The sequence below is a fragment of the Papio anubis genome, chromosome 20, assembly GCF_008728515.1.
Source record: "Papio anubis isolate 15944 chromosome 20, Panubis1.0, whole genome shotgun sequence".
NCBI lineage: Eukaryota > Metazoa > Chordata > Mammalia > Primates > Cercopithecidae > Papio > Papio anubis.
Window position 1 is genome coordinate 1,441,918 of NC_044995.1, and position 21,407 is coordinate 1,463,324.

Genomic DNA, 21,407 nt, shown 5'->3' on the forward strand with positions numbered 1-21,407 from the left:
TGAGATTACAGGCATGAAACACAGAGCACGGCCCTAAAATGTATTATTGTTCCTGTAGCAATTTTCCTTATGCAGGCTTCCTTCCAAGGCTTTAAAATGACTTTAAACTTTTTTTAAACTGGTCATTGATGGTTAAAGAGCACCCCCTTGTGTTTATAAAGAAAATTCACTCTCAACAAAAAAATCCATGCTTTCTTCTTCTATGCAAATTTGTAACTGCTAACAAATGACTGATGACCAGTGGTAAGAATTGACTAAATACTTAGCATGTGCCTAACTATAAGTATTTGGGGAAATACACCAGTAGTTTACAGGATTAAGTCTCTGTCTTCCAGTGGTTTAAAAGTAGACCAGTGTGGGCAGGGCATGGTGGCTCACGCCTGTAATCCCAGCACTTTGGGAGGCCGAGGCAGGTGGATACCTGAGGTCAGGAGTTCGAGACCAACCTGGTCAACATGGTGAAATGCCGTCTCTACTAAAAATTCAAAAATAAGCCAGGTATGGTGGTGTGTGCCTGTAATCCCAGCTACTTGGGAGGCTGAGGCAGGAGAATCACTTGAACTCGGGAGGTGGAAGCTGCAGTGAGCTGAGATCATACCACTGCACTCCAGCCTGGGCAACAGAGCAAGACTCCGTCTCAAAGAAAAAAACTAGACCAATGTGGAGTGTGGCCTGGCACAGTGGCTCACATCTGTAATCCCAGCAATTTGGGATGCCAAAGCAGGAGGATCACTGCTTGAGGTCAGGAGCTCAAGACTAGCCTGAACAACACAGAAAGGCCCTCTCTCAAAAAACAACAAAAAACTGCAACCTCATGAGAAAACTTATTAAAAAAAAAAAAAAAAAATCAAACCAGTTCAAAAATCAGACAAAATTAACAATGCTTGAAATGAACTTTTAAAAAATATAGACAGACTAAGGCCAGGCACGGTGGCTCACGCTTGTAATCCCAGCAGTTTGGAAGGCCGAGGCAGGCGGATCACCTGAGGTTCAGAGTTCAAGACCAGTCTGACCAACATGGTGAAACCTCAAAATTAGCCAGGCATGGTGGCGCATGCCTGTAATCCCAGCTACTCCAGAGGCTGAGGCAGGAGAATCACTTGAACCGGGGAGCCAGAGGTTGCAGTAAGCCGAGATTGTGCCATTTGTACTCCAGCCTGAGCAACAAGAGCAAAACTCCATCTCAAAATAATAATAATAATAAAAAATATATATATATAGACAGGCTATGTCATCCAGGCTAGAGTGCAGTGGCTATTCGCAGGCACGATCATAGCACATTGCAGCCTCAAACTCCTGGGCGCAAGTGATCTTCCCACCTCAGCTTCCCAATTAGCTGGGCTGCCAGGTGTGAGCCACCACATCCAGTTTCTTTCTTGAGACAGAGTCGCTCTGTCTCCCAGGCTGGAGTGCAGTGGTGCGATCTCCGCTCACTGCAAGCTCTGCCTCCTGGGTTCACGCCATTCTCCTGCCTCACCCTCCCGAGTAGCTGAGACTACAGGTGCCCGCCACCACACCCGACTAATTTTTCTGTTTTTGTTTTTGTTTTTGTTTTTTTTAGTAGAGACGGGGTTTCACCGTTTTAGCCAGTATGGTCTTGATCTCCTCGTGATCTGTCCGCTTTGGCCTTCCAAAGTGCTGGGATTACAGACATGAGCCACCGCGCCCGGCCTTGTTTATTTTATTTTATTTCTTTTTGAGGCGGAGTCTTGGTGTCTCCCAGGCCACCGCGCTCGGCCTCACATCCAGTTTCTTAATGAACTCTTAAATTCGATTAAAACTCAGAGAGAGGCCGGGCGCGGTGGCTCAAGCCTGTAATCCCAGCACTTTGGGAGGCTGAGACGGGCGGATCATGAGGTCAGGAGATCGAGACCATCCTGGCTAACACGGTGAAACCCCATCTCTACTAAAAATACAAAAAAACTAGCCGGGCGAGGTGGCGGACATCTGTAGTCCCAGCTACTCTGTAGTCCCAGCTACTCGGCAGGGTTAGGCAGGAGAATGGCGTAAACCCGGGAGGCGGAGCTTGCAGTGAGCTGAGATCCGGCCACTGAACTCCAGCCTGGGTAACCAAGCCAGACTCCGTCTCAAAAAAAAAAAAAAAAAAAAAAAAAAAAACACAGAGAGGAGGCTGGGCAGGGTGGCTCAGGCCTGTAATTCCAGCACTTTGGGAGGTCAAGGCGGGCAGATCACAAAGTCAGGAGTCCAAGACCAACCTGGCCAACATGGTGAAACCCCGTCTCTACTAAAAATACAAAAATTAGTCAGGCATGGTGGGGCACGCCTATAATCCCAGCTGCTCAGGAAACTGAGGCAGGAGAATTGCTTGAACCTGGGAGGCAGACGCTGCAGTGAGCCGAAGTCACGTAACTGCACTCCAGCCTGGGCAACAGAGTAAGAAGACTCTGTCTCAAAAAAATAAAATAAAATAAAAAACTCAGAGAGGAGGAGAGATGAATGGGGACTGAAACAGGGGAATTATTTCACTCCTAAGGCTGAACATCAGCAGAGCAGAGCCTCAAAGAATAATATAATCCCCTAACAGCCACCAGTAAGATTACAGATTCCATACTGCTCTCAAAGGATTTCTTCACAAATCAAACAACTAATTGAACCATTATTCTCTGCAAATAACCTTGCCACCTTCACCAAGACTAGATTCAACAAAAGTAATCTCCCCTCATCACCTCCTACCAACCATCCACAGCACACTCTCTATCTTACTACCTTTTCCTCCAAGAAAATGAGCTGGCCCACTTCTCATTCCAGGCTAACCCTGTATCCTTGACCCATCCCATCCTGCTTCTTCAGGGATCTCATTATGTGCTGAGAAGCTGCACCACACAATGGTTAACAGTAAGGCTCTGAAATAATTCAGGCTGAATTCAATCTTTGATTCAAATCCTGGCTCAACAACTGTGTGACCTTGAGCAAGAATGTGGGAATCCCATATAAAACGAGGACACGGATAAAAACATACAGTTGAGGTCGGGCACGGTGGCTCATGCCTGTAATCCCTGCAGTGTGGGTGGCTGAGGTGGGAGGATCACTTGAGGTCAGAAGTTCGAGACCAGCCTGGCCAACATGGTAAAACCGCATCTCTACTAAAAATACAAAAATTAGCCAGGTGTGGTGGCACACACCTGTAATACTAGCTACTTGTGAGGCTGAGGCAGGAGAATCACTTGAACCCAGGAGGCGGAGGTTGCAGTGAGCCAAGATCTCACCACTGCACTCCAGCCTGGGTGACAAGTAAGACTCCATCTCAAAAAGACAGACAACAACAACAAAAATATGGTTGAGCCCAGAAAGTTCAAGACCAGCCTGAGCAACATCACGAAACCCAGTGTCTATAAAAAATACGAAAAATTAGTCAGGTGTGGTGGTGTGCACCTGTAGTCTCAGCTACTGGGAGGCTTAAGTGGGAGAATACCCTGAGCCCAGGAAGTTAAGGCTACAGTGAGCCATGATCATGCCCACTGCATTCCAGCAAGGGTGACAGTAAGACTGTCTCAAAAAAAATAAAAATACACATACAATTATCACTTCATCAATATCAGTCCACAGATCACACCTTCCTTGCTATGCTCTCCTCCTCTGCTACACATTCTAGTCTCAATTTGGGCCCTCTTAGGTGTGGTTGTCCCCAAGATTCCATCTCAGAACTACTCATCTTTTCACTCTGTATAGCTCCATAAACCAACTCAACGCCTCTTTAGTTTCTACCAAAATCTGCCATTATTTTTCAAATCACTCTTTCTGGTAAAGATTTCTTCCTGATCCACCTGAGTCTTCTCTACTGTACTGCCCATCAGCCATTTCCTCTCAGATATCCATAGACCCTACGTGTCTGTCTGCTTCTGTGTGCTGTCTCCGGAGTCCACCAACCACCCACCCAGTCACTCGAGCCAGAAGCCTGGTCTTCATATCCTTGCTATTTCCACAAGAGTGTTCCATAGTGAGGTGGCTGAGAACATGGGCTCTGGAGTCAAGATGCCTGGGTCTCGGCCATACCACTGGGGCCTTGGATGGGCCAATACTTTTCTTCCTTTTTCTCTGTTTTTCTATCTGTAAAACAGGGATGATAATGGGTCCTTGATCTCAGATGTGTCATGAGGACTCTATGAGATAATACAACTGCAGCTCTGAGAACAGTGCCTAGCCCCTTTAGTGTCGGCTGCTCTGGTTATTCCTGGCTTTCTTTAAGCTCCCATACACAGACCTCCTGATTCTACCACCTAAATCTATTTCTCACATCTGTGTGCTTCCTGCCATCCCTATCAGCAAGGCCACTTTCGCCTCTTACCTAAACTACTAAAAACTGCCGTCTAAGTGGTCTTCTGCCCTGTATTTTGTGCCAACCATAGTTAATACAGTAATTAGTGATCTACACATAAAGCCCAAAGCTAACCATGTCACCCTTCCTGTCATTTGAAACTCTTCAGTGAATCTGCACCACCCAGAGGATTAAGTAAAAGCTTACAGTGGGGCATCCTAGGAGCCCCTCCTGACTTGGACTTCACCAGCAACCTGTCCCTACCCATCACTTTGGGTCTCACACTCTAAAAACACCAAACTACTTTTATCTTCCATTTCTACCACACTGTTGGGTGCCTTTGTAACACTGCTATGTCCCCTGCCTAAACACAGGCCTTTATCTTGACAAATCCTCCTTGTTCTTTAAGACTTAGATCAGTACTCCAGGAAATCTTTCATGTCTCGCAACCTGAGTCAGGTAGCCTGCTCTGGTTTCTGGCGGGGAGAAAAAAAACAACTTGAGAATGGGAACCAAACCGTGAGCATCTTTCTATCACCAGCATCTAGCAGATTTCAGGGCACCCAGTAGGTACTATCAGATGCTTTTTGAACATAAACTAAATAATATGTTCTAAGATGGGTGCAGTGGCTCACACCTGTGGTGTCAGAATCACTGTTCTGTGATTGGCCTCCAATGCTGGATTCTTGCAACCAGATGAAGTAGTTATGTAATCCCAGCTACTAGGGAGGTTGAGGCATGAGAAGTGCTTGAACCCGGGAGGCAGAGGTTGCAGTGAGCTGAAGTTGCATCACTCTACTCCAGCCTGGGCAACAGAGTAAGACTCTGTCTCAAAATAAATAAATAAAATAAATAAAATGTCACTGAGACATGGGAATGTAGAGAGAGAAGCACTTATTTTCACCTTGAAGATGAGCCTGGGCCGGGCGCGGTGGCTCAAGCCTGTAATCCCAGCACTTTGGGAGGCCGAGACGGGCGGATCACGAGGTCAGGAGATCGAGACCATCCTGGCGAACACGGTGAAACCCCGTCTCTACTAAAAAATACAAAAAATTAGCCGGGCGAGGTGGCGGGTGCCTGTAGTCCCAGCTACTTGGAAGGCTGAGGCAGGAGAATGGCGTGAACCCGGGGAGGCGGAGCTTGCAGTGAGCCGAGATCGCGCCACTGCACTCCAGCCTGGGGCACAGGGCAAGACTCCGTCTCAAAAAAAAAAAAAAAAAAGAAGATGAGCCTGGTCAGAGAAAGCTACACTGGAGTTGGGCTCTACCATCATATTAATCAAGCAGCATTATGTCAGCAGGGCGTGGTAGCTCACACCTGTAATTCCAGCACTTTGGGAGGCTGAGGCCAGTGGATCACTTGAGGTCAGGAGTTCGAGACCAGCCTGGCCAACATAGTGAAACACCGTTTCTACTAAAAATACAAAAATTAGACAGGCATGGCCGGGCGTGGTGGCTCACGCCTATAATCCCAGCACTTTGGAAGACCGAGGCGGGCAGATCACCTGAGGTTGGGAAGTTCAAGACCAGCTTGACAAACATGTAGAAACCTCATCTCTACTAAAAATGCTAAATTAGGAGGGCATGGTGTTGCATGCCTGTAATCCCAGCTACTCAGGAGGCTGAGGCAGGAGAATTGCTTGAACCTGGGAGGCTGAGGTTGCAGTGAGCCAAGATCGTGCCATTGCACTCCAGCCTGGGCAACGAGAGCTAAACTCCGTCTCAAAAAAAAAAAAAAAAATTAGCCAGGCGTGGTGGCGCGTGCCTATAATCCCAGCTACTTGGGAGGCTGAGGCAGGAGAATTGCTTGAGTCTGGGAAGTGGAGGTTGCAGTGTGCCGAGATTGCGCCATTGCACTCCAGTCTGGGCATCACAGCGAGACTCCGTCTCACAAAAACAAACAAACAAACAAACAGCATATCAGATCATTATTCCTAATTACTGGATACTTGTTAGGTTCAGGCACTATACAAAGCAGTCTGTACACATTCTCTCTGATCCAGTGTTTTTTAAAGTGATGACTGTGGACCACCTAAATCACAATCTCCTGAAACACCTTTTATTTATTTTTTTAAGGCAGAGTCTCGCTCTGTTGCCCAGGCTGGAGTGCAGTGGTGCCATCTCAACTCACTGCAAACTCCACCTCCCAAATTCAAGCGATTTTTGTGCCTCAGCCTCTCGAGTAGTTGGGATTACAGGTGCACACCAACATGCCTGGCTAATTTTTGTATATTTAGTAGAGACAGGGTTTCACCATGTTGGCCAGGCTAGTCTTAAACTCCTGACCTCATATGATCCACCTGCCTCAGCCTCCCAAAGTGTTGAGATTACAGGCATGAGCCACTGCGTCCGGCCCTAAAATACCTTTTAAATGCACATACTCCTGAGCTCATCTCGGACCTAAATGAGAATCACTAGGGGTGAAAGCTAGGGCACCACAAAGCCTCCAGGCCACTCTGCATTTTCAGTTAGTCACTCAGGTCATTTTCAGGCACAAATTGGAAAAACACGTCTCTATGCCTCACAAGCAACCACCAAGGGAGATATTATTAACCCCATTTTACAGACAGGCAAGCTCAATGAGGGGATGTGAGTCTCCACTGCTCATCCAGCTAGATGTGGTGGAGCTGGAATTCAAACCCAACAATAGCACCTTCAGTCTCCAGAGGCAACGGTTCATTAATGTTAGCCCTCTTTTCACAGCCCTTAAGGCACAAGTAGGAACTCACAAAACCTGCAGGTCTTCATACTGGAAAGGGGAGCCAGAGCAGGGGAGGAATGAGCTGACAACAGCGCACCTGTTCGTGATCCAGCATGGTCAGTCCTTTCACTCCTGCCAAGATGAGATTCTTGGCAATTTCAGCCCCAAGTCCTTTCATGCCGACAAGAAGCACCCGGGAGGCCCGCAGCCTGTAAGACAAACATTGTTAACCTAATGATACAGAACAGTAAGCTTGCAGAATCACAGAACAAAAAATACACAAATTATTTTGGTTTGCCAGGCACGGTGGCTCACACCTGTAATTCCAGCACTTTGTGAGGCTGAGATGGGCGGATCACCTGAGGTCAGCAGTTTGGGACCAGCCTGACCAACGTGGTGAAACCCCATCTCTACTAAAATACAAAACTTAGCTGGGTGTAGTGGCAGACGCCTGTAATCTCAGCTACTTGGGAGTCTGAGGCAGGAGAATCACTTGAAACCATGAAGCGAAGGTTGCAGTGAGCCGAGATCACGCCACTGCTCTCCAGCCTGGGCAACAAGATTGCGACTCTGTCTCAAAAAAAAAAAAAAATCATTTTGGTTCTAACTGCATTGAGCCATCACGCCTCAAATCTAGGAAAGAGACAGGCTCCAATCCATAATGCACATAATAATTCATTCCACAAATATTTATTGAGTACCTACTATGCCAGGCATCCTTCTATGGTATGGAAATAAGGCAGTGAATCAGAAAGACACAGTCCCTGCCCTCATGAAAAAGTAGGAGCAGATAAACAAATAGATACATATTATGTGAAAAAGTGATAAAAATCAAATGTGACAGGAATCAAGAATGATGAAGAACACTATTTGAGACAGAGAAATCATACAAGCCTTTCTGAGGAAATGCCATATGAGCAAAAATCAAAATGAAATAAAGGACAAACACACAGATATTTGGGAGCAGAAAATTCCAGATAGAGAAAACAGCAAATGCAAAAGCCCTGAAGCAGGAGCGCTTGGCATGTTCCAGGGATAGGAACGACAGACAGGCTGAAAAGTTGGAACCAGGGGCCACATCATGAAGGCTCTTACGTGCAATAGAAGGATTCTGGATTTTCTTCTAAGCATGATGGAAAGCCACGGGGGTAGGAAGATGTCACAGTTAAGGTGAGGGAGGATGATGGTGGCTCAAACTAGTATGACAGCAGAAGAGGTCCTGAGAAGAGGCGCTAGTTAAGTATAATACACAAGCAAAACACACAGTGGCACGAAAAGAGGATGTACACAGGGAATTGTTTTAACCCTTTTTTTTTTTTTTTTTTAAAGACGGAGTCTCGCTCTGTCACCCAGGTTGGAGTACAGCGGCTGATCTCAGCTCACTGCAACTTCCACCTCCCAGGTTCAAGCAATTCTCCTGCCTCAGCCTCCTGAATAGCTGGGATTATAGGCACCTGCCATCATGCCCAGCTAGTTTTTGTATTTTTGGTTGAGACAGGGTTTCACCATGTTGTTCAGGCTGGTCTCGAATCCTGACCTCAAGTGATCCACCCACTTCAGCCTCCCAAAGTGCTGGGATTACAGGCATAAGCCACCGCGCCCGGCCTTGTTTTTAGCTTTTTAAATCTGTAAAGTGACAGAAGATGAGGCTGAAAAAAGGCAATCAGAGGTCAGGCCATCCCAAGGCTTATCTGAGGTCAATAAGAAGCAGAACAGATCCACTATATCTTATCTGAAATTTCTTGAACCAGAAGTATTTCAGAATCACAATTTTTCAGATTTCAAAAAGGAAATATAGACTTTACATCATATATTATGAACCAACTCATCAAGATCTTGGGCTGCATCATGTAACCAAACTCATTAATAATTCTGCAGCAAATGTATTATTCATACTGAAAAGGATTTAGTAATAACTAAGAATAGTTTCACACAATTCAAGTTCTGCTGGCTAATAAGTTTGCTATTAATTTAATTAAAAACTAAATAAAATTTAATCACAACATTCCACCCTCACAAAATGCACCATTTCTTCCTCTCAATGCCTAGCTAAGCCTTTCCTCTTCAAAACCCAACTCCAATGCCATTTCCTCAAAAAAGCCTTTTTTATCATGGCTGAGTCGACACCAGCAAGCACTCCCCCTCCCCGAACTCTTCCAGCAACAGCTACATATAAAAAGTCCCTGACAATAAATCTCCTCTCCACGACCTACATTTCTACATAGCTCTACAGACTCTGCTCTGCAGTTTTTTAAAATTCATTACTCAGCTGGGCCCAGTGACTCACGCCTGTAATCCCAGCATTTTGGGAGGCTGAGATGGGTGGATTACCTGAGGTCAGGAGTTTGAGACCAGCCTGTCCAACCTGGTGAAACCCCCTCTCTACTAAAAATAAAAAAAAAAATTATGGCCAGGTGTGGTGATTCACACCTGTAATCCAAGCACTTTGGGAGGTCGAGACGGGCAGATAGATCACTTGAGTACAGGGGTTCGAGACCAGCCTGGCCAACATGGCAAAACTACGTCTCTATTGAAAATACAAAAATTAGCCAGGAGTGGTGGCGGGTGCCTGTAATCCCAGTTACTCGGGACACTGAGGCAGGAGAATCACTTGAACCTGGGAGGCGGTTTTGCAGTAAGCTGAGATCATGCCAGTCTGGGCGACACAGCGAGACTATTTAAAAAAAAAAAAAAATAGCCTGTTTAAAAAAAAAAACAAAAAATTAGCTGGGCGTGTTAATGGCAGGCACCTGTAATCCCAGCTATTTGGGAGGCTGAGGCAGAAGAAGTACTTGAACCCGGGAGGCAGAGGTGTCAATGAGCCAAGACTGCACCACTGCACTCCATCCTGGGTGACGGACTCTATCTCAAAAAAATACAATAAAATAAAATTCATTACTCAACTGCCATCGACACCAAATATCATGCTTACGTTTTGTTTTGTTTTATTGAAACAGGGTCTCATTCTGTGAAACCAGACTGAAGGGCAGTGGCAAGATGGGCTCACTGCAGCCTCAACCTCCTAGGTTCAAGTGATATGCCACCTCAGTCTACTGAGTCCTGGGACTACAGGTGCACACCACTGCACCTGGCTAATTTATGGATTTGGTTTTTTTCTTGTAGACACAGGGTCTCACTATGTTGCCCAGGCTGATCTCTAACTCCTGGGCTCAAGCAATCTTCCTGCTTCTGCCTCCCGCAAAGTGCTGGGTTTACAAATCCCATCACTTTGGGAGGCCGAGGTGGGTAGATCACTTGCGGTCAGGAGTTAGAGACCAGCCTGGCCAACACGGTGAAACCCCATCTCTACTACAATTACAAAAATTAGTCAGGTGTGGCACAGCGGCTCACACCTGTAATCCCAGTACTTTGGGAGGCGGTAGGATCCTTTGAGGTCAGGAGATTGAGGCCATCCTAGCTAACTACGGTGAAACCCTGTCTTGGCACGAGTGGTGGCTCAAGCCTGTAATCCCAGCACTTTGGGAGGCAGTGAATCAGGGTCAGAATGAGACCATCCTGGCTAACATGGGTGAAACCCGTCTCTACTAAAAATACAAAAAACTGGCAGTGGTGGTAGCCTAGTCCCAGCCTTTCGGAGGCTGAGGCAGGAGGAATATGGCCTGAACCTGGGGCCGGAGCTTGCAGTGAGCGAGGTCAGCGCCCACTGCACTCCAGCCTGGGTGACTGTGAGACTCTATGTCAAAAAAAAAAAAAAAAAAAAAAAAAAAAGAAACCCTGTCTCTAAAAGCTTACAAAAATTAGCCGAGACGCGCTGGTGGCCTGTGGTCCCAGCCACTGAGGAGGCTGGCAGGAGAATGGCGTGAACCGGGCCGAGGCTTGCAGTGAGCAAGATGGTGCCACTGCACACTCCCACCCTAGACCTGAGGCGAGGCTCCCTCTCAAAACAAAAAAATTAGCCAGTGGTGGCAGGCACCTGTAATCGCAGCTACTTGGGAGGCTGAAACAGGAGAATCACTTGAACCCAGGAGGCGGAGGCTGCAGTGAGCCGAGACCGCACCACTGCACTTCAGCCTGGGTGAAAGAGCAAGACTCCTTCTCAAAAAAAAAAAAAAAAAACCCAAGTGGGCACAAAAATGATACACATTCGGCCGGCCGCAGTGGCTCACACCTGTAATCCCAGCATCTTGGGAGGCCGAGGCGGGCAGATCACAGGTCAGGAGACGGAGACCATCCTAGCTAACACGTAAAAACCCCATCTCTACTAAAAATACAAAAAAAAAAAAATTAGCCGGGAGTGGTGGCGGGCGCCTATAGTCCCAGGTACTCGGGAGGCTGAGGCAGGAGAATGGCGTAAACTCGGGAGGTGGAGCTTGCAGTGAGCGGAGATCGCGCCACTGCACTCCAGCCTGGACAACAGAGCGAGACTCCGTCTGGAGAAAAAAAAAAAAGAAAAGAAAATATACACATTCACGGTAGCATCATCCATCTACTTCCCTCGACTTCCACATCCACCACTCTAGTTTGAGCCACCATCATTTCTGTCCTACAAAACTACAACAGGCTGGATGCAGTGGGTCACACCTGTAATCCCAGCACTTTGGGAAGGCAAGGCATGAGGATCACTTGAGCCCATGAGTTGGAAACCAGCCTGGGCAACAAAGTAAGACTCCATCTGTACAAAAAAAAATAAAAATTAGCTGGGTGTGCCAGGCACAGTGACTTATGCCTGTAATCCCAGCACTTTGGGAGGCCAAGGCAGGAGCATCACGAGGTCAGGGGATGGAGACCATCCAGGCTAACATGGTGAAACCCCGTCTCTACTAAAAATACATAAAATTAGCTGAGGCGGGCGGATCACTTGAGGTCAGGAGTTTGAGACCAGCCTGGCCAATATGGGGAAAACCTGTATACAAAATTTACAAAATATACAAAATATATACAAAAATTAGGCCGGGCGTGGTGGCTCACGTCTGTAATCCCAGCACTTTGGGAGGCTGAGGCAGGGAGATCACAAGGTCAGGAGATTGAGACCATCCTGGTTAACATGGTGAAACCCCGTCTCTACTAAAAATACAAAAAATTAGCTGGGCGTGGTGGTGGGTGCCTGTAGTCCTCGCTACTCGGGAGGCTGAGGCAGGAGAATGGCGTGAACCCAGGAGGCAGAGCTTGAGGTGAGCTGAGATCGCGCCACTGCACTCCAGCTTGGGCTAGAGAGCGAGACTCCACCTCAAAACAAACAAACAAACGAAAAAAATCAGCCAGGCATGGTGGCACATGCCTGTAGGCCCAGCTACTCGGGAGGCTGATCCTAGAGAACATCATCCTTGCTCCCACGTTAGGACCTTGGCATTAGTGCTTCCCGCTGCTTCTTCCCTCAACTTCTTGAGGGACACATTCTTTAGGTCTCAGCTCAACTGTCACCTCCTCAAGAGAAGTCCATACTGGCCACCTAATTTAAAATAGATCCACATCCTCTATCTCAAATTATGCTATTTGTTTTTGTTTTTATTGAGATGGGGCCTATGTTGCCCATTGTTTTGATTGACATAGGGCCTCACTATGTTGCCCAAGCTAGTCTCAATCTCCTGGCTCAAGTGATCGTCCAACCTCAGCCTCCCCAGTAGCTGGGATCACAGGCACACATCACTGTGCTAAGCTACACTACTTGTTTATATGTTTACTGACCCCCCCATTAGAATGTAAACTCCAGAAACCACTGTATCCCTAGAACCAATAACTTCCTTGGCATTTAGGACATACTGTTACTCAAATGGCTGTGAATTAATATACACACCAAAACAAACCTGTGTCCATCAGCAGAATTATAGAAATCTGGTACATAATAAAATAATAATAGCCAACATTTATCTAACATTTACTATGTGCCAAGCACTGTGGGCTCTTTGTATGTATTATGTCAGTTAATTCCCATAAGACTCCGTCACACACACATACACACACACATACACACACACAATTAACTGAGTGTTATGGCATATGGTCCCAGCTACTTGTGGGGCTGAGGTGGGAGAATCCCTTGAACCTGGTGGGGGGGAGGGGGAGGTTGCAGTGAGCTGAAGATCACATCACTGCACCACTGCACTCCAGCCTGGGTGACAGAGTGAGAAAAAAAAATTTTAGTTGGCTAGGCGTGGTGGCTCAAGCCTGTAATCCCAGCACTTTGGGAGGCTGAGACGGGTGGATCACGAGGTCAGGAGATCGAGACCATCCTGGCTAACACGGTGAAACCCCGTCTCTACTAAAAAATACAAAAAACTAGCCGGGCGCGGTGGCGGGCGCCTGTAGTCCCAGCTACTCGGAAGGCTGAGGCAGGAGAATGGCGTGAACCCGGGAGGCGGAGCTTGCAGTGAGCTGAGATCCGGCCACTGCACTCCAGCCTGGGCGGCAGAGCGAGACTCCGTCTCAAAAAAAAAAAAAAAAAAAAAAAAAATTTTAGTTGTAATTGTCAAATATCGATAAAAACTCCAGAAACTTGGCCTCAATTTAAGCAACCAAATCTGCTCTAGGAAGCTGCTTCTTTACTCCATTTTAGTTTATTTATTATTTATTTATTTTTGAGATGGAGTTTCGCTCTTGTCACCCAGGCTGGAGTGCCATGGCGCGACCTCAGCTCACTGCAACCTCCGCCTCCTGGGTTCAAGTGATTCTCCTGCCTCTGCCTCCCAAGTAACTGGGGTTACAGGCTCCCACCACCACACTTGGCTAATTTTTTTTTGTATTTTTAGTAGAGATGGGGTTTCACCATGTTGGCCAGGCTAGTCTCGAATTCCTGACCTCAGGTGATCCACCCACCTCAGCCCTTCAAAGTCCTGGGATTACAGGCTGAGTTACCGTGATGGCCTTTACTCTCTTTTAATCCACAACAGTCCCTTCACTTGTTTTTCCCATGAAACTGACTTCTGGAAGAAAACTAGGACAACTGTCTTATACAATGCCCCACAATTTGTACATCTTATCAGTCTGCATATTTTCAGGGCTTCCATTTCATAAAGGAACTCCAGTCTCCAGAGTTCTCCTATCCCACTTAGAGCCCTCTTAGAGGCAAGTCAATTTGCTCTGTGGAGCCTCCTTCCTCATCTGAACAGAGAAGGAAATCACTGCCCTTCCTACTCCAGAGAGCTGCTATAAGACTCAGGTGAAGGCTGGGGGCTGTGGCTCACGCCTGTAATCCCAGAAGTTTGGGAGGCCAAGGTGGGTGGATCACCTGAGATCAGGAGTTCACAGCCTGACCAACATGGAGGAATTCCGTCTCTACTAAAATACAAAATTTTACACCAGGCGTGGTGGCACATGCCTGTAATCCCAGCTACTCGGGAGGCTGAAAGAGGAGAATTGCTTGAACTCAGGAGGCAGGGGTTGTGGTCAGCTGAGATTGCACCATTGCACTCCAGCCTGGGCAACAAAAGCGAAACTCCATCTCAAAAAAAAAAAAAAAAAGAAAAGAGTCAGGTGAAAATGCCATCCCACTGCTAAGTATATACCCAAATGAAAATCAATCAGGCCTGGTGTGGTGGCTCACGCCTGTAATCCCAACACTTTGGGAGGCCAAGGAGGGCCAATCACCTGAGGCCAAGAGTTTGAGACCAGCCTGGCCAACATAGTAAACCCCATCTCTACTAAAAATACAAAAATTAGCTGGGCGTGGTGGCAGGTGCCTGTAATCCCAGCTATTCCAGAGGCTGAGGCAGGAAAATCGCTTGAACCTGGGAGGCGGAGGTTGTACTGGGCTGAGATCATGCCACTGCCCTCTAGCCTGGGCGACAGAGCGAGACTTGGTCTAAAAAAAAAAAAAGGTATCTGCACTCCCATGTTTATTACAGCACTCTTCACAATAGCCAAGATTTGAAAGCAACCCATGTGTCTATCAAAAGACAAATGGATAAATAAATTGTAGTACACTTGGGAGGCCGAGGCGGCCGGATAATGAGGTCAGAAGATCAAGACCTGGGAAACCCGATCTCTACTAAAGCTAAAAAATTGGCCAGGCGGTGGCTGGCGCCCTGTAGTCCCAGCTACTCGGGAGGCTGAGGCCAGAGAATGGCATGGAGCAGGAGGCGGAGCTTGCAGTAAGCCAAGATCTGCGCCACTGCACTCAACCTGGGGCGCAAGCCGAGCAAAATTGTGGTACACGAGGTCAGGAGATCAAGACCAACCTGGCTAACAAGGTGAAACCCCATCTCTACTAAAAATACAAAAATTAGCCGGGCGTGGTGGCGGGCGCTTGTAGTCCCAGCTACTCCAAAGCCTGAGGTGGGAGAATGGGGTGAACCCAGGAGGCGGAGCTCGCAGTGAGGCGTGACTGGCCACTGCACTCCAGCCTGGGCGGCAGGGGGAGACTCTGTCTCAAAAAAGAAAAAAAAAAAAAAAAAGGCCAGGCGCGGTGGCTCACACCTGTAATCCCAATACTTTGGGAGGCCAAGGCGGGCAGATCCCGAGGTCAGGAGATGGAGACCATCCTGGCTAACACGGTGAAACCCCCTCTCTACTAAAAATACAAAAAGTAGCCGGGTGTGGTGGCAGGCGCCTGTAGTCCCAGCTACTTGGGAGGCTGAGGCAGGAGAACTGCAGGAACCTGGGAGGCGGAGCTTGCAGTGAGATCACGCCACAGCACTCCAGCCTGGGTGACAGAGTGTCTGTCTCAACAAAAAAAAAAAGAAAGAAAGAAAGAAATCCTGGTACAAAGGCTGGGCATGGCAGTTCACACCTCTAATCCCAGCACTTTGAAGGGAGGCAGGAGGATTATTTGAGCCCAGGAGCCCGAGACTAGCCTGGTGCAACCCCACCTCTACTAAAATATTGGCTGGGCTTGTGGCACATGGTGTAGTCACAACTACTGGGAGGCTGAGGTGGGAGGATCACCTGCGCCCAAGTGGTCAAGGCTGAAGTGAGCTGTGATCACACCACTGCACTCTAGTCTGGGCAACAGAAGGAGACCCTGCCTACAAAAAAAAAAAAAAGGAATGAGATCCTGTCATTTACAACGACATGGAAGGAACTGGAGGTTATCATGTTAAGTGAAATAAGTCAGGCATAGAAAGACAAACTTTGCACGCTCTCACTTATTTATGGGAACTAAAAAAAAATTAAAACAATTGAACTTATGCAGATAGTAGACTGATGGTTACCAGAGGCTAGGAAGGATAGTGGGGGGTAGAGGGGTACAAAAATATAATTAAATACAATGAATAAGATCTGGTGTTTGATAGCATAACAGGGTGACTAGTTCACAATAATTTGTTGTACATTTCAAAGTAACTAAAATAATATAATTGGATTGTTTGTAACACAAAGGATAAGTGCTTAAGGTGGTGGATACCCCATTTACCCTCATGTGATTATTACCCATTGTATGCCTGTATCAAAGTATCTCACATACCCCCAAAATATATACACCTACTATGTACTCACACACAAAAAATGTTTAATTTCTTAAAGACTTCGCTGAAAATGGACATAAAAACACTGTAATAAACTCCTAAGACTGTCTAAAAATAGAGTACAAATTACAAATAACCTCTTCCGTCCCTCCTACAACCCCCAGCCAGTCCTTTTCATGTTCTCCATCAAATTCAGTACAGCTCCACTCCCTCAGAATAATTCCCACCTCCCACAAATTCCATGCCCTGACCTTGACTTGTCCCTTAGGTCATCTACCACTCAGAGGCCCCCCATCCATTCTTCACTGCTTCTCAGAAAAATCATCCCTATCCCTGTGAAAGTTCCCTAACTACATTCCAGTTTAAATCTCACCAACTTTGCCCCACTTCAAACAAAACTATCTACTGCCACAAACCCCTTCGATTAACCCTTCCAGGACTTTAGAATCCCCTAGTCAACCCTTTAGGACCTCATAACACCCCAAGCTTCCTCAAAGTTTCCTCCAACTCACATAAAACCTCTTTCCACTCCATCCAGAAAATAGCAGTCCCTAAAATCAATGCAGCCCACCTATGTCCAGAGGCATATTCGCATCACTTAATTCCCAATCTATTCCAGGTGGCTTCAACCTTCCCACCAATGTTAATGCCTCATGATGACATCCCCGACCCCATCAAAGACCCCACAGATCTGAAATGAGCCTGAGGTAATTCCCATCCCACCACTGCACACTCCAAAACCTCCTGAAAGCTCCCACCCCCTCAAACTAAATTCTCCTGACATGTCTGCTTCCCCAACCCCTCCATTAATTCTAAACACTGTACTCACACAATGCCCACCATCACCCAAATTTTACCTCTGAACTCAACCCCTCACATATTTCTACTTAGTTGTATAAAAAAACAAATCTGGGCAGGGCATGGTGGCTCACGCCTGTAATCCCAGCACTTTGGGAGATCGAGGCAGGTGGATCACAAGGTCAGGAGATCGAGACCATCCTGGCTAACACAGTGAAACCCCGTCTCTACTAAAAATACAAACAAACATAGGCTGGGCGCGGTGGCTCAAGCCTGTAATCCCAGCACTTTGGGAGGCCGAGACGGGCGGATCACGAGGTCAGGGGATGGAGACCATCCTGGCTAACATGGTGAAACCCCCTCTCTACTAAAAAATACAAAAAACTAGCCGGGCGAGGTGGTGGGCGCCTGTAGTCCCAGCTACTCGGGAGGCTGAGGCAGGAGAATGGCGTAAACCCGGGAGGCGGAGCTTGCAGTGAGCAGAGATCTGGCCACTGCACTCCAGCCTGGGCGACAGAGCGAGACTCCGTCTCAAAAAAAAAAAAAAAAAAAACAAAAAAAAAAACAAAAAAACAAAAAAGCCAAGCACGGTGGCGGGCGCCTGTAGTCCCGGCTACTCGGGAGGCTGAGGCAGAAGAATGGTGTGAACCTGGGAGGCGGAGCTTGCAGTGAGCTAAGATCATGCCACTGCACTCCAGCCTGGGCCAGAGCGAGACTCCGTCTCAAAAAAAAAAAAAATCTGAAAGCTAAGAGAGAACTGACTTTTCCCTGACCCCACCAAACCTACAGCTCCCCATATCTTTCAAAATGGCAATTCCATCATTCCAGGTGCTCAAGCCAAAAACAGTGGTGTCATACTGGATTTCTGTCCCAAATCCTGTTCCCTCTTCTACCTGTAAAACATATATATATCCAGAATATATATATATTTGACCTCTTCTCTTGAGTTTCAAGCCACCAATATTTTTGTCTCAACTAGATTACTGCAACAGTCCAGCCAGAATCTTTACTTCCATTTCTGCCAGGAATGGAAACACAAACCAGGCCAGGCGCAGTGGCTCACGCCTGTAATGCCAGCACTTTAGGAGGCCAACGCAGGCAGATCACGAGGTCAGGAGATGGACACCATCCTCGCTAACACAGTGAAACCCTGTCTCTACTAAAAATACACAAGATTAGCCGGGTGTGGTGGCAGGTGCCTATAGTCCCAGCCACTCAGGAGGTTGAGGCAGGAGAATCGCTTGAACCTGGCAGGCGGTGGTTGCAGTGAGCCAAGACTGAGCCATTGCACTCCAGCCTGGGCGACAGAGCGAGACTCCATCTCAAAACAAAACAAAACAAACAAAACAAAACAAAACAAAAAAACCCACAGATCATGTTACTCCCACACTCAAAACACTCCAACAGGTTTTCCCCACACACTTAGAATAAAAGCTACTCAACTCATTTGGTTCTTGCCACCTTATTTCTCTAATTTGACGATCATGCCTGGGCCTCTGGGAATGTGCACTTGCTGTTCTCTCTGCTAGGAAAGTTCTCCTAGATGATCACAAGGCTTTTTCCCTTCTTAAGAGGCTCAATGTTACCTCTTCAGAGCCCTTTCCCAGCCAACCTATCAAAACAACCCTCCCACTTCACCATCCTTTAATGACTGACACGTATGTACACATTTGTGGAATTTTTTTTTTTTTTTTTTTGAGACAGGGCCTCCTCACTCTGTCACCCAGGCTGGGGTGTAGTGGCGCGACCACGGCTTACTGCAACCTCCGCCTCCTGGGGGCTCAGGTGATGCTCCCACCTCAACCTCCAGACTAGCTGGGGCTATAAACTCATGCCGCCATGCCTGACTAATTTTTGTATTTTTGTAGAGACTGGGTTTGGCAATGTTACCCAGGCTGGTCTCAAACTCCTGGACTCAAGAGATCCCCTCCCCCCAACTCAGCCTCCCAAAGTGCTGGGATTACAGGTGTGAGCCACTGCGTCCCGGCTAAGTAAAAATATTGATCGGTGAGGCCAGGCATGGTGACTCAGGCCTGTAGTCCCAGCATTTTAGGAGTCTGAGTTGGGGGGAGATCTCTTGAGGCCAAGGATCGCTTGAGCTTGGAAGTTCAAGACCAGTCTGGGCAACGTGGCAAAACCCCATCTTACAAAAATATATATATAAATATTAGTCGGGGCCGGGCGCGGTGGCTCAAGCCTGTAATCCCAGCACTTTGGGAGGCCGAGATGGGCGGATCACGAGGTCAGGAAATCGAGACCATCCTGGCTAACACGGTGAAACCCCGTCTCTACTAAAAAATACAAAAAAAAACTAGCCGGGCGAGGTGGCGGGTGCCTGTAGTCCCAGCTACTCGGAAGGCTGAGGCAGGAGAATGGCGTGAACCCGGGAGGCGGAGCTTGCAGTGAGCTGAGATCCGGCCACTGCACTCCAGCCTGGGCGACAGAGCGAGACTCCGTCTCAAAAAAAAAAAAAAAAAGAAAAGAAAAGAAAACTCCATCCCTAAGCTACTCCACAATGCCCAAACTATGTCTCCACTCTTACCAAGGCACAGCCCCATACCAGACACAAGCAACCTTTTCGGGAGCCTACTGCTGTCCCCCTCCAGATTCTCCGAGCCTCTCAAGAGTTCCATTTGACATAACTTGCTCCAAAACTCCTCAAAACCCGCATTCTTTCAGCCTGGCCCGCCCCTGAGCACCCACAAGAATGTAAGCTCCCGTCGGCCCGGTTGGCCAGTCCAGTCTCCCCCGTATCCAGCACGGAACCGGGTCCCACACCATCGAATGAATGAACTATGTCCCTCACCTCACCCCTTCCACGTACCCCAGCCCCTCTTATCCCCTAACCGCGACCTAAATCCCACAGTCACCGCTTTCGGGCCTCGGATTTCCTGAGTTTGAATTCTCCCGCTCCCTCAGGACTCCCCAATCAGAGCCCCCTTCAGAGCTCCCATCCTTCGGTACGGCTCTCCCAACCACTTCCCAGACCTTCCAGAAACATCCCCAATCAACCCCTCTAGTTCCCTCAGGAGCGAGACGATCCCGGGGCACATAATTCCCGCCTCCTCCCTTCAAATCACACCTTCCCGCTCCTTCCGGGCCGCAAACGCCTCAGACTAGACGCCCCCTCCAGACCCTCGGCGCCTCAAGCCGCGCCGGCGCTGACCGTTTCTGGGCCTCCAGTCCCCACAGGCGGATCTGCCGGTCATACTGCGCCGCCTCCTCCTCGCTGATGCCGCCGCCAGCCTCCTCCTTCTCCACCATGGCGCCGGCTCTTCCTGCCTCAGCTCACGTCCCGCTCACGCCAACCGCCCGCCAGCCCCGCGCGCCACCAACCTCCGCCGGCAGCACACCCGGGGTGCTTCTGCGCGTGCGCAGACCCCTCCCCCACGCCTGCGCAGTACCTCGTCCGCGGAGCCTGGGACCAAAAGTACCTCACGAGACTCAAAGGCGGTCCGGCGACTGCATGTCACGTGACGGAGGGTCCAACCAATCCTAGCCCCAAAAATGGCGCGGGTTAAGGCCCCGAGGGCGTTGCCCACGTGGTCACTTATGAGGCGCTTAAATTCTGCAAATATTTAAGGAGTGCATACTGAGATCCCAGCAATAGGGATGTTGTAAAATAGGGTATTGAGTAAAATCGACAAAGCCCTGTCCTCATGGAGTTTACGATCCAGTGAGAAAAACCCAAAGAGAAATAAATATAAACCCAGCGATGACAAATGCTTTGGAGAAAAATAAAGCAGGACATGGGGCTACAGAGTAACAGGGGTGGTCAGGGAAGGCTTATCAGAGGTGACATTGAACTGTCAATTTTCTTTTTTTTTTCATACAGATGAGGTCCCGCTGTGTTGCCAAGGCTGGTCTCGAACTCCTGGTCTCAAGCTATCCTCCCGCCTCTGCCTCCCAAAGTGCTGGGATTACAGGCATCAGCCACTGTTCCCAGGCTTTCATGTCCCTACTATGCGTTGCACTTTGTGCCCAGCCCTGGACATACAATAATAATAAAAATGGACACATCTCTGCTTCGGAGGCAGTCACGGCCCAGTGGGAGAGAGAAGCATTAAGAAAACAGGAATAGGCCAGGCGTGGTGACTCACGCGTGTAATCTCAGCACTTCGGAGGGCCGAGGCAGGCAGATTAGTTGAGATCAGGAGTTCGAGAGCAGCCTAGCTAACATGGCGAAATCCCGTCTGTACTAAAAATTAAAAAAAAGCAGAGCATGGTGGCTCACACCTGTAGTCCCAGCTACTTGGGGGGCTGAAGCAGGAGAA

General features: G+C 48.1%; 1 protein-coding gene across 4 annotated transcripts in view; it reads right to left on the bottom strand.

The window, feature by feature from the left end:
• SAE1 (SUMO1 activating enzyme subunit 1) overlaps positions 1 to 20,498 on the bottom strand; it is an 86,779-nt gene extending 66,281 nt beyond the window's left edge. For 2 of the 4 annotated variants that reach the window (XM_031659121.1, XM_031659120.1), the window contains exons 1-2: positions 20,300 to 20,498; positions 7,074 to 7,185 (exon numbers count right to left, since the gene is read on the bottom strand). In XM_031659121.1, the coding sequence (XP_031514981.1) occupies positions 7,074 to 7,185; positions 20,300 to 20,397 (210 nt within the window). In that variant the 5' untranslated portion in view covers positions 20,398 to 20,498. Of the gene's footprint in view, positions 1 to 7,073; positions 7,186 to 8,071; positions 8,196 to 20,215 lie in introns of all 4 variants that reach the window. The other 2 variants (XM_031659122.1, XM_031659123.1) reach the window with 2 other exon arrangements.
• Positions 20,499 to 21,407: the final 909 nt, after the last annotated feature.